Raw genomic sequence first — 12984 nt, 5'->3', positions numbered from 1 at the left:
CTTTTGTCTTTTAGGAGACACAATTGCGCCTCTTCACGAAAGCAAATATGTGCCTCGGCGAGAAGCAAATATGTGCCTCTCATGAAAGTAAAAGAAAAACGTGTTTATTTTCATGCAAAAAATTCAACCTTTTTTCTCCAACATCTAGGGAAAACCGAAATGCCGAAAACCACCAGAAGAAAACATCTAAACTCCCAAAATGTGTACAAAAACATAAGAAAACGAGGGAGCGCTCAACATGTGCCACATGGCAGCCGCTAAGAGCGCGCCAAATAACATGCTCTCAGCCCACCAAAAATGACCCTTGCAAGGCTCCGCATGGGTATCCTTCATTAGTTGCTCCCCGCTTCTAGCTTGAAGTGAGACATAGGCGCACCCAGGCGGGCGGCCCAGTGAGCTCACAGCCTAGGCCGTGAACCACATAGGGGTATCTTGTGGTAGTGGGCGCTGAATAGGAGGAGCTCCCGAATTGGAAAGAAAGTGGCAGCGCAGGCTGGGCGCTGGCCCATGAAAAGCGAGGAACCGGGCCAATCCACGGAGAGGGACGTATCAGTGTGTATGCCAGTATTCTGTCAGTCACTCAAAAAAAATCAGTGTGTACACCCGTTGCTAAAAAAAATCAGTGTGTATACCATTTGCTACAAAAAGAATTTTTATAACAAAAATAAAAAGAATAAAGAATTTGTATTTGCTCAAGAAAAAAGAATTTGTCTTAACAAAAATGCTATAAAAGGAATCAGTCTGTGTAGTGTGCACCACCCCCTAAAAAGAGTTCTGCACAGTGCATATCATGTCTCGTCCATTAATAAGCTACTCCCTCTATTCACTTTTATATGACCTTGAAGACATTTCAGGCAATGTGCAAAACAGTCCATTTTAAGTTGTCTGAAACGATTTACAAAAATGAATGGAGGGAGTAGCAAAAATAAATCACAAGCTAGAGAATTTAGGTTTAGTAGGGGTTTAATGATAAGATTAAGATAACAGGAGAAGTAATTGGAGAAAACAACGCAATAGTGTTAGTTTCAACACATAGCAAAACTAATGATTAAGGATCGCAAGACTAGTCTATGAGTCTGTATTTGCCTTCCAACCGAAACCTTCAGAGACTAGTCCATGAACCCTCGACTGGTCCCATGCGGAACTTGTTCAAAATTCGTTATTAAGCCGAACAGATGAGCCTGACAGAATACTGGCCAACATGTTTCAAGAGTAGCCCCTAAACAAAGTAATGCTACAGAGGAGGACAAAAAACAGATCCTACCTTTGATTCAAGATATACATATGGTCCAAGACCAAAACTAAACTATGCCGAAGATTTGCTGCAGTTCAGTAGATTATGCCAAATCAAGGACTGTCACCGCCGGTTAAAGTGAACCCTTATTCTCTGTGGTTTTATGTACCGTCTTCTGCAACTGCAATATTCAAAATATATATGCTTCCCGTGTTTGCTTTCTTGTCCAGATTCACTACGTCCTGTATTTGCATATCCTAACCTAAACCAGATCATATAGCCTTAGATCTCAATTTGGAAATGTTCCAAAAGCGTGACGTTCATCAACATCCCTTGTGGCCTTGTACTTTATACAGGAGAAACTGTTGTACTCGGTTGCGACGAGTTCTCATTATTAAGTGTGTCATGTTCAGATGACTCAACCCAAAGGGGTGACAAGGCCACCACCTTGCCGATAATTATCAGAGTTGGAGAAACCAAATCCGCCGAGTGGACCTCATTCACAAGATCCTTCAACATTGCAAATACCTACAGCAAAAGAAACATTCAGCATCTAAAAGCTAGGGCTGGAACACAATTTAGATGGTAAGGCTCTGTGACTCGGTACCATTCGCTGTTGGGGGGTAGTCCCACGCTCTACTGCAACAGCAGGAGTATCTGGTGGAAGACCGTGCTTCATTAACTTGGGAGCTAGTGATGGTAATGTTGACAAACCCATATACACAACCAAAGTTGTGTCCGGGTCGGCTGCATTCTCTGCCACATGTAGAGGATCAGTCCCACCATTTCTAGAGTGGCCGGTTAAAAATCTGACACTGCAAAAAAAGATCATATGTCAAAAATGTACTACTCAGCATTCATAAACACTTTCTCATTGCATAATGCATCACCAACAATTAATTTTGCCAGTCTGTTCGTTTACCATGATATCTATAATCATCTTATGTTCCTCTTAACCAAAATTTGAAGGCAGGGCAGGGCATTCCTTTCACCCACGAAAAAGTATTACCATGATACCTATCTTGCCTGTGATGGGCTGGAGATACCAGAGACGGCGGCTTGAATGCGGTGCTTGGAGTTGGCTTCTTGTTCGCCGCGCCGGTGTCAATGCCGGGCAGGCAGACGGCTGGTCAGCCAGCCAGCTTGAGTGCGGTAGGAAGTCGCACCGCCCGGTCACGTTCACCCTGAACAGGCATGAATGTGACACGGAGACGGAGCAGGCGCGGCGGGAGAGGCGGAAGAGTGGTTTTTGGGTGGGCCCGCGTTGTTGGATGCCAACGTGGCGGGAGTCTGAACACCCACAAACCGCCCCCTGGTTTGGTTCCGGTTTGTGGGACTTTGGTCCGGACCAGTCCGAACAATTTTGCTGACCGCCGTTGGATGGCAAAAATGTCCAGACTGTCCGGTCCGGACATTCACAGGCAGTTTGATGATCCGCGTTAGAGTTGCCCTGAGCCAGGCAAAGGCCTTGTCTCTGGCCGATAGCCGAAGCCCACAACAATGACGCTTCCAAGTACTGATTAATTCTTGAAGGCTCCATCGAGGTGATGCTCTCTTTCCCCTCCTGACGTAGCTCCAGGGGGGACTCTAGATCCGTGTGGTTGGATGACGATGACGCTTATACGTCATCTCCCTACTCAGGAACATCAATTTTGGAGTTGTGCTACAGCCGGAGGGACCAGTGGAAGTCTGCAGTAGTTGGTCTCAGGGCATGCGTGCCAATGATGAAAGGGCTGAGCAATGTCGGGGTTGTGCCAGGCTTTGGTACTCAACTCTTTTGCGTGTCCATGGTCTCGCCGTAGTTTGTATGCTGCTATGAAGACATAGCTGCGTCGGTATCATCTGGGTGGTGACAATGACATGTGATGGACGGTCCGGTTGTTGTGCTCCTCTGTTATGACCGGCATATTAGGTGGGCTGTGGCCCAAGTTATCTTATCGTTATTAGGGGCTTAGCCCAATTATCTTATCGGTATTAGGGTCGTTTGCTTAGGAGTCAAGTAAACCTCTCTATATAAGGAGAGGAGATGTATCAATCTAATCAAGCAAGAAGCAATCAGTATTTGCTCGGCTTCCCTTAGGGAGCCGGGAGACCTAACCCTAGTCGCCTCTTGCGCCGCCGCCGCCTATTCTCCACCACGCAAGGACGGCGCCCAGCCGCCGGCCGCCGCGCCCTCGACCTCGTCTTCCTCCATCTTTCCCCTACAATCTCCGCCCTAGAACCGGCAAAACCCTAGCTCCTAACACCTTGGTATCAGGTAGCTCAGTTCCGATCATGTCTTCGCCGCCGCCCATCCCATCGCCTCCGCTGCAGACCGTCACCACCGCGCCGCTGGCCTTCTCCACCGCGCCACTGCCCTCCCCGTCCGCGCCGCTGGTCGCATCCTCCGGCGCCGCCGCCACCCAGATGACGGTGCCACCGGCCGCCGTCTACTCCCCGGCGGAGATCACCGGGGTCCTCAACGATCTCGTCACCGCCGTCCAGGGGATACGGCTATACCTAGCCGGCCCCTACGGGCCACCGGCCGCCGCGACCGGGCCAACCGCCCTGCCGTGGTATTCGGCACCCGCGGCGCCGACCGGGCCTCTACACCACCACTGGCCGCTTCAGCCGCCGCCCGCCGCCGTGCCCCAATGGCCGCAGTGGCCGGCGCCGGCCCTCGCCGCGTCACCCACGCCACCCGGGTCCTCGCCGCCACTGCCCTGGCAGCCCTGGCAGCCGCCGCACCCCGGGGCCACCGCGACGCTGGTCGGGCCGCTGCAGCTACAGCCAACCCCCGCCACCACCCCCATCTGGCCACAATGGCCGGACGCGGCCATCGCCGCGCCTGCCGCCTCTGCCGTTTCCAGGCAGCAGCAACTGCCGCTGCCGGCGCCTCCGCCGGCCAGCACCGGGCTGACTACAACCGCGCCAGTGGGCGTACCGATTCAGCAAGTGCGGTTCCCGCCCTCGCCGTCCCAGCTTCCGCCCTAGTTGGCCGGGACGTCACCGCTGCCAGTCTACACCATGGCCGCGGACCAGCCGGTGCCCTCCCTGTCGTACGATGGGCCCTCCGGCTCCGCGGGTTTCCACGCTGGCTTCGACGGGCCACCTCTTTCCTGCGGACCACCTGTGCACACCGGACCAACGCCATCCTCTTTGCTGCTCCGTACCGCCGAGTCGTACACTCACGGCGGTTATGCTCAGACACCGCCGCGCTTCGCCAAGCTCTCCTTCGCCACCTACGACGGCGCCGAGGACCCCCTCAACTGGCTCAACCAGTGTGAGCAGTTCTTCCGGGGGCAACAGACGCTCGCGTCGGACCGCACCTGGCTCGCCTCTTATCACCTCCGCGGTGCCGCACAGACGTGGTACTACGCCCTCAAGCAGGACGAGAGCGGCATGCCCCCATGGGAGCGTTTTCGCGAGTTCTGCCTCCTTCAGATTCAGACTACCGATACGTGGGAGCCGGCTGGCGGAGCTGGGCCGCCTTCCCTTCACCTCTACGGTGCAGGACTACACCGACCGCTTTCAGGCCCTGGCGTGCCACGCGTCCGGCGTGACGGCTCCCCAGCGGGCCGAACTCTTCGTCGGCGGTCTGCCAGATCATATCCGCGTGGACGTCGAGCTGCAGGGACCCCAAGACCTCCAGACAGCCATGTACTACGCCCGCGCGATCGAGCGCCGCGCGGTGGCCATCCAGCAGGCATCACCGTCCCGGGCCGCTGGGCCGCCAACTTGGCCGGATGTTCCCGCGCAGGGTCGGCCTGCTCAAGCTTCCGCGGCGCGCCCTTTCCGCCGGCTCACCTCGGTCGAGCTACTCGAGCGTCGCCGCCAAGGGTTGTGCTTCAACTGCGACGAGACCTACATGCCCGGCCACGTCTGCCCCCGACTCTTCTACCTGGAGGCTGCATACTACATTGAGGAGGACGCCGTCGCCGCCGGGCTCGGCGACCTGGCCGCCCCAGCTGTCGCGGAGGTGTTTGACGCTGGTTGATCACCTCGAGGAGTTCAGCAAGCGCTTCCCCGCCTTACAGCTCGAGGTCGAGCTGTCTGTGCAGGCGGGGAGAAGTGTTATGACCGGCATATTAGGTGGGCTGTGGCCCAAGTTATCTTATCGTTATTAGGGGCTTAGCCCAATTATCTTATCGGTATTAGGGTCGTTTGCTTAGGAGTCAAGTAAACCTCTCTATATAAGGAGAGGAGATGTATCAATCTAATCAAGCAAGAAGCAATCAGTATTTGCTCGGCTTCCCTTAGGGAGCCGGGAGACCTAACCCTAGTCGCCTCTTGCGCCGCCGCCGCCTATTCTCCACCACGCAAGGACGGCGCCCAGCCGCCGGCCGCCACGCCCTCGACCTCGTCTTCCTCCATCTTTCCCCTACAATCTCCGCCCTAGAACCGGCAAAACCCTAGCTCCTAACATCCTCCTTGGCACAAAACTGCATTTCGCTCCGTCGTAGCTCGCCTTCAGATCCGCAGCTGCTTGGTGGTCGTCAATGGCGAAGTCAGAGTCACTTGTTCTCGGAGGAGTGATGACAATGACACAACAGATACCTCAGCGGGTGCTTCCCTCAACAGTGTGTGCAGTGTATCTGTTGTGTGACAGATTGGCTGGCCGTGCAATCAAGACTGTCATGTTCCGGTATGGGTGGTTGTATAGGTTTTAACCTGTTTTTCCGTAATTAACCGCGTGATTCTCACTTTCATCATATATATGAAAATGGCAAATCTTTTACCTCGTTAAAAAAAACTTTTTCTTGCATCTATTCAGCTACAGAACTTAAGAACACAGAGATAGGCAAATGGAGTATTAGTGCAAAGCATTTGCACTATACTGCTTTTATAATCAAATTACGTTGAGCAAATGTCATACATTTGGGAGTAATAAGCTAGGACAGCATCGAACCTCAACTCTAATATTTACTAAATCAGATAGAAATTTCAAGTTGCATTCGAGAAGTAGATGCAGATGATGAAAATCAACTGATCAGCTGTGACGAAGATTACACAGAAGCCATTTCAAAGAAAAGCATGTTTTGATAAAGGGCAACAACTAGATCAGTCGGCCACATCACAAGAATGATAGAAGCGGGCGCAATGCTGACTTTACCTGGTAGCGACACCCCGATGGGTTAGCGGAATACCAAGTTCAGCTGCAATTCCTGAAGCAGAGGTAATTCCTGTAGATGTTTGGGTGCAAGCAATTATTACCTGTTTCATTGCGAATAGTGAAAATTATCCAAGCTGCCATCACAGGCTTACAATACCTGGAATAACTTCAACTTTAATTCCTTGTTGCTGTAGAAAATCCATCTCTTCTCCACCCCTTCCAAAGACCTGAAAAGAACACGATTAACATACTTCCTCCAAGGTAAAGGTACATATCACTATTTCGCTAACGTCAGTTCTCTGCTGGAGTACTGAGGATATCTATGTTCGACAAAAAAAAGAGGGAGATCGGAACAAGTATCCCAATATTGGGATTTTCAATAGAGGCTGTTGGTACTTGGTAGGATGATCTTTTTCTTGATAGTAATTTATACTAAGATGTCATAATTTGGCATATTTTGTTCTCTACCACCTCTGAAAGATTTTAAGAATGAGCATAGAACATTGCATGGAGAAGTATTTCTACAGAAGAGTGGCTATTGCACAGAGAAGTGTTTATAATGCTGGACAAACTCAAGTCAGCAGAGAGTTTGCTGTTTAACATTGATGCACATGCAACAAAGCCTAAATTAGGACTCAGCTGCTTTCCTCCAAACTGTCCATTTTCTAGGATCAAGGACTTCATGTGAATAGTCATACAGAAATTGGCCTCCCTTCTACCAAGTGGAACTACTACAAGAATCATCGACCGGTACAACTGTAGATAACTATTGAGTACTGTAGTATTGAAAATATGAAGTGAGTATTACCAGAGGATCGCCGCCTTTCAACCGCACCACATTGGCACCAGCCTCCGCGAAGCTCAGGAGCAACTCATGAATTTCTTCCTGCATTACATGAGCAAGCCGACAAACTTAGAAACTGCAGACATATCATTGGCATTTCAAACTAGATATAAACCTCAAAGCACCTGAATTTAAATACGAACACGGAATGAATGATCCTTGTGACTGACCTGAGTGCGACTGTGGTATCCGGCCGTCTTGCCGACGTAGAGTAGCCTGGCGCCATCCGCGACCAAATCGAGCACCTCGTTGGACACGAGGCGATCGTACAGCACCAGGTCCGCCGCCTCGATGGCCCGAACCGCCTTGAGCGTCAGGAGCTCCGGGTCCCCTGGCCCCGTCCCAACCAGCGCTACCCTCCCGGGCCCACCGCCGCCGCGCTCCCCTTCCAGCCCTTTCCCTCTGGACGCCCTGAGAGCCTCCAGAAGCCTCCGCAGCTCCGGGAGCTGCAGGGCGATCTCGTCGTCCCGGCGGCCCGAGGCTGCCGCCGCGGCGGCGGCGGCGGCGGCGGACGAGGAAGAGGAGGAGTCTTGGGCAGTGTAGGACCAGGCGTCGCGGCGGTATCTCGAGGAGGACGTGGCCTCGGTGAAGGGCGACGCGGCGGCGCAGATGGCGGTGGTGGCGGCAGCGGAGGAGGAAGGCCTCGCGGTGCTGGCGAAAGCGGTGGAGGTCGCGGGAATGGAGGCGGGAAGCGGCTGGAAGCGGGGCGCTCGAAGGGCGAGAGCCATGGCGTCGCAAGGGGTGTGGACCGTGGATTTAGGCAGGGGTTGGTATTTTATACGGGAGCGAGGTGAGGTGAGGTGAGGGCCGGAGCAGGACAGCCGGAGCCGGGTGGTCCGTTGTGGTGGTGTGGTTTTGGATGGGCGAAGGGGTGGAGGGCAGAGGGGATCGGAGTCCAGAGGAGGGAGGAGGCGGCCCTTCCTTTTGATTAAAAAAAGTGCGGCCTTGCGAGTGTGGAAGGGCCAGGTTCAATGAACCGCCGCGGCACACAACGGGGTTCAGGTCAGGACTCAGGAGGTAGCCAAGTGAGAGTGCGCCCCTCTAGCTCTGGGCTACCTTTTGCTGCGCCGCCGCCGGCGGCCTCCACGATGGTGTCATGCAGTGTGTCAGCCACGCGCGCACATCGCTAAACCGAGCGACTGTGGTCAGTGTCTTGGAAATATGCTTCAGCTTTGGTTTCTCCTTCCTTTCGCAGCCGTAGGTGACGATGTTAGAGCATCTCCAACACAAATATGCAAATTTAGAGATATGAAATAAATTTACATCTCCAAAAAATGATTTTTACTTCTTCAACAAAGAGGCAACTGACGAAGTTCAGTTTCATTCATGTGCTGAACAGCTTCCCCGACCTGACCCCCGCGTCGCTCCCTTCGGGCGACTCGGGGGAGACAACGCCGCAGCCGTGGGTCCCCCACCTGTCGGTGCCCTCCTCTCCGCCGCTGCCGCTGGCTTGGCCGCGGTGGCGGCGGCCCCGTCTCCGAAGGTGGCGTGGGGAGACCCGCGGTGGACGCTGGGAAGCTCGATGGGCGCGGGACGAGATGCGTCGTTCGCGGCGGCGGGGGAGCGCGGGCAGCGGCCCAGCTGGATGCGTGGCCGACGGCGGCCGATGCGGATGGGCCAGATCCGTGCGTCTTCAGGTCCCGTGGTGGATGGTGCAGGAGCGGTGGCTGCTCTGCGGGTGGCTGCGTCCCGTAGGCGAATCTGGCCGGCGCGCCTGGATCCGTGCGCGTGGCCTGCCATAGGCACCGCCACGGGGCTGGTGGCTGCTGGGTCTTGCTGCGCGTAGCCGAATCTGGCCTTGGTTCTCGCCGTCCAGGCGAGTCGGGGATCCAGACGCGACGCCTCCATTCTGGCGCCTCGAGGCGCGGTGGTGGCTGCTGCTCAGCAGCGAGGTGGCGGCTCACTGCTGGGAGCTTAGGATGTGTGTAGCAGACAGAGGGTTGGGCGTGGAAGGACGGCTTCTTGCCTTGTGTGCATCGGATCTGGTCTCCGGCAAGCATGTTGTAGCGCGTGTGGTGCGTGTCAGCGCGACTGATGTATGGCTGCAGCTCGAAACCATGGTGGTTCTTGGCCTCGGGCAATGTTCCGCTGCTCTTTGTCGGCATGGTGCTGAAGGAAATATGCCCTAAAGGCAATAATAAAGTTATTATTTATTTCCTCATATCATGATAAATGTTTATTATTCATGCTAGAATTGTATTGACCGGAAACATGATACATGTGTGAATACATAGACCAACATAACATCACTAGTATGCCTCTACTTGACTAGCTCATTAATCAAAGATGGTTATGTTTCCTAACCATAGACATGTGTTTTCATTTGATTAACGGGATCACATTATTAGGAGAATGATGTGATTGACATGACCCATTCTGTTAGCCTAGCACTTGATCGTTTAGTATATTGCTATTGCTTTCTTCATGACTTATACATGTTCCTGTAACTATGAGATTATGCAACTCCCGTTTACCGGAGGAACACTTTGGGTGCTACCAAACGTCACAACGTAACTGGGTGATTATAAAGGAGCACTACAGGTGTCTCCAAAGGTACATGTTGGGTTGGCGTATTTCGAGATTAGGTTTTGTCACTCCGATTGTCGGAGAGGTATCTCTGGGCCCTCTCGGTAATGCACATCACTATAAGCCTTGCAAGCAATGTAGCTAATGAGTTAGTTACGGAATGATGCATTACGTAACGAGTAAAGAGACTTGCCGGTAACGAGATTGAACTAGGTATTGGATACCGACGATCGAATCTCGGGCAAGTAACATACCGATGACAAAGGGAACAACGTATGTTGTTATGCGGTTTGACCGATAAAGATCTTCGTAGAATATGTAGGAGCCAATATGGGCATCCAGGTTCCGCTATTGGTTATTGACCGAGAATAGTTCTAGGTCATGTCTACATAGTTCTCGAACCCGTAGGGTCCGCACGCTTAACGTTACGATGACAGTTTTATTATGAGTTTATAAGTTTTGATGTACCAAATTTTATTCGGAGTCCCGGATGTGATCACGGACATGACGAGGAGTCTCGAAATGGTCGAGACATAAAGATTGATATATTGGAAGCCTATGTTTGGACATCGGAAGTGTTCCGGGTGAAATCGGCATTTTACTAGAGTATCGGGAGGTTACCGGAACCCCCCGGTGACCTAATGGGCCTTATTGGGCCTAGTGGAGGAAGAGGAGAGGAGGCCTAGGGGCAGCCGCGCGCCCCTCCCCCCCAGTCGGAATAGGACAAGGAGGGGGGCGGCGCCCCCCTTTACTTTCCCCCTCTCCTCCTTCCCCCCAAGTCCTAGTCCAACTAGGGAAAGGGAGGAGTCCTACTCCTGGTGGGAGTAGGACTCCTCCGGCGCGCCTCCTCCTAGGGCCGGCCGCACCCCCCTTGCTCCTTTATATACGGGGGCAGGGGGGCACCCTAGGACACACAAGTTGATCTACGTGATCGTTCCTTAGCCGTGTGCGGTGCCCCCCTCCACCATATTCCACCTCGGTCATATCGTCGCGGAGTTTAGCGAAGCCCTGCACCGGTAGAACATCATCATCGTCACCACGCCATCGTGCTGACGGAACTCATCCCCGACACTTTGCTGGATCGGAGTCCGGGGATCGTCATCGAGCTGAACGTGTACTGAACTCGGAGGTGCCGTACGTTCGGTACTTGGATCGGTCGGATCGTGAAGACGTACGACTACATCAACCGTGTTGTCATAACGCTTCCGCTTACGGTCTACGAGGGTACGTGGACATCACTCTTCCCTCTCGTTGCTATGCATCGCCATGATCTTGCGTGTGCGTAGGAATTTTTTTGAAATTACTACGTTCCCCAAGAGTGGCATCCGAGCCAGGTTTTATGCGTAGATGTCATATGCACGAGTAGAACACAAGTGAGTTGTGGGCGATACAAGTCATACTGCTTACCAGCATGTCATACTTTGGCTCAGTGGTATTGTGAGATGAAGCGGCCCAGACCGACATTACGCGTACGCTTACGCGAGACTGGTTTCACTGTTACGAGCACTCGTGCTTAAAGGTGACTGGCGGGTGTCTGTCTCTCTCACTTTAGCTGAACCGAGTGTGGCTACGCCCGGTCCTTGCGAAGGTTAAAACAGCATTAACTTGACGAACTATCGTTGTGTTTTTGATGCGTAGGTAAGAACGGTTCTTGCTAAGCCCATAGCAGCCACGTAAAATTTGCAACAACAAAATAGAGGACGTCTAACTTGTTTTTGCAGGGCATGTTGTGATGTGATATGGTCAAGACGTGATGCTATATTTTATTGTATGAGATGATCATGTTTTGTAACCGAAGTTATCGGCAACTGGCAGGAGCCATATGGTTGTCGCTTTATTGTATGAAATGCAAACGCCCTGTAATAACTTTACTTTATCACTAAGCGGTAGCAATAGTCGTAGAAGCAATAGATGGCGTAACGACAACGATGCTACGATGGAGATCAAGGTGTCGCGCCGGTGACGATGGTGATCACGACGGTGCTTCGAAGATGGAGATCACAAGCACAAGATGATGATGGCCATATCATATCACTTATATTGATTGCATCTGATGTTTATCCTTTATGCATCTTATCTTGCTTTGATTGACGGTAGCATTTTAAGATGATCTCTCACTAAATTATCAAGAAGTGTTCTCCTTGAGTATGCACCATTGCGAAAGTTCTTCGTGCTGAGACACCACGTGATGATCGGGTGTGATAGGCTCTACGTTTAAATACAACGGGTGCAAAACAGTTGCACACGCGGAATACTCAGGTTAAACTTGACGAGCCTAGCATATAACAGATATGGCCTCGGAACACGGAGACCAAAAGGTCGAGCGTGAATCATATAGTAGATATGATCAACATATTGATGTTCACCGTTGAAACTACTCCATCTCTCGTGACGATCGGACATGGTGTAGTTGATATGGATCACGTAATCACTTAGAGGATTAGAGGGATGTCTATCTAAGTGGGAGTTCTTAAGTAATATGATTAATTAAACTTAAATTTATCATGAACTTAGTACCTGATAGTATTTTGCTTGTCTATGTTTGTTGTAGATAGATGGCTCGTGCTGTTGTTCCGTTGAATTTTAATGCGTTCCTTGAGAAAGCAAAGTTGAAAGATGATGGCAGCAATTACACGGACTGGGTCCGTAACCTGAGGATTATCCTCATTGCTGCACAGAAGAATTACGTCCTGGAAGCACCGCTGGGTGCCAGGCCTGCTGCTGATGCAACTAACGACGTTAAGAACGTCTGGCAGAGCAAAGCTGATGACTACTCGATAGTTCAGTGTACCATGCTTTACGGCTTAGAACCGGGTCTTCAACGACGTTTTGAACGTCATGGAGCATATGAGATGTTCCAGGAGTTGAAGTTAATATTTCAAGCAAATGCCCGGATTGAGAGATATGAAGTCTCCAATAAGTTCTATAGCTGCAAGATGAAGGAGAATAGTTCTGTCAATGAACACATACTCAAAATGTCTGGGTATAATAATCACTTGATTCAACTGGGAGTTAATCTTCCTGATGATAGTGTCATTGACAGAATTCTTCAATCACTACCACCAAGCTATAAGAGCTTCATGATGAACTATAATATGCAAGGGATGGACAAGACTATTCCCGAGCTCTTCGCAATGCTAAAAGTCGCGGAGGTAGAAATCAAGAAGGAGCATCAAGTGTTGATGGTTAACAAGACCACCAGTTTCAAGAAAAAGGGCAAAGGGAAGAAGAAGGGGAATTTCAAGAAGAACAACAAACAAGTTGCTGCTCAAGAGAAGAAACCCAAGT

The 12984-nt window shown here is 51.6% G+C and overlaps 1 protein-coding gene across 1 annotated transcript; it reads right to left on the bottom strand.

Moving 5' to 3' along the window:
- Positions 1 to 1129: 1129 nt before the first annotated feature.
- Positions 1130 to 8049, bottom strand: LOC119276339 (uroporphyrinogen-III C-methyltransferase-like). The gene is made up of 6 exons (XM_037557380.1): positions 7341 to 8049; positions 7135 to 7212; positions 6484 to 6553; positions 6327 to 6396; positions 1842 to 2049; positions 1130 to 1762 (listed from the first exon to the last, which is right to left on the bottom strand). The coding sequence occupies exons 1-6, from the start codon at positions 7896 to 7898 to the stop codon at positions 1583 to 1585; spliced, it is 1164 nt and encodes a 387-aa protein (XP_037413277.1). The 5' UTR covers positions 7899 to 8049; the 3' UTR covers positions 1130 to 1582.
- Positions 8050 to 12984: the final 4935 nt, after the last annotated feature.

The sequence above is a fragment of the Triticum dicoccoides genome, chromosome 3B (assembly GCF_002162155.2).
Source record: "Triticum dicoccoides isolate Atlit2015 ecotype Zavitan chromosome 3B, WEW_v2.0, whole genome shotgun sequence".
NCBI classification, from domain to species: Eukaryota; Viridiplantae; Streptophyta; class Magnoliopsida; order Poales; family Poaceae; genus Triticum; species Triticum dicoccoides.
This window is presented reverse-complemented; position numbering and strand designations above follow the sequence as displayed.

Excerpts from the sequence above, each read along its gene's own strand:
- LOC119276339 (XM_037557380.1), bottom strand. The coding sequence starts at position 7,898 with ATGGCTCTCGCCCTTCGAGCGCCCCGCTTCCAGCCGCTTCCCGCCTCC. Across the intron at positions 6,397-6,483 it reads TAAAGTTGAAGTTATTCCAG|GAATTACCTCTGCTTCAGGA; the intron begins GTATTGTAAGCC and ends AAACATCTACAG. Across the intron at positions 2,050-6,326 it reads CATCGGGGTGTCGCTACCAG|TGTCAGATTTTTAACCGGCC; the intron begins GTAAAGTCAGCA and ends CTTTTTTTGCAG.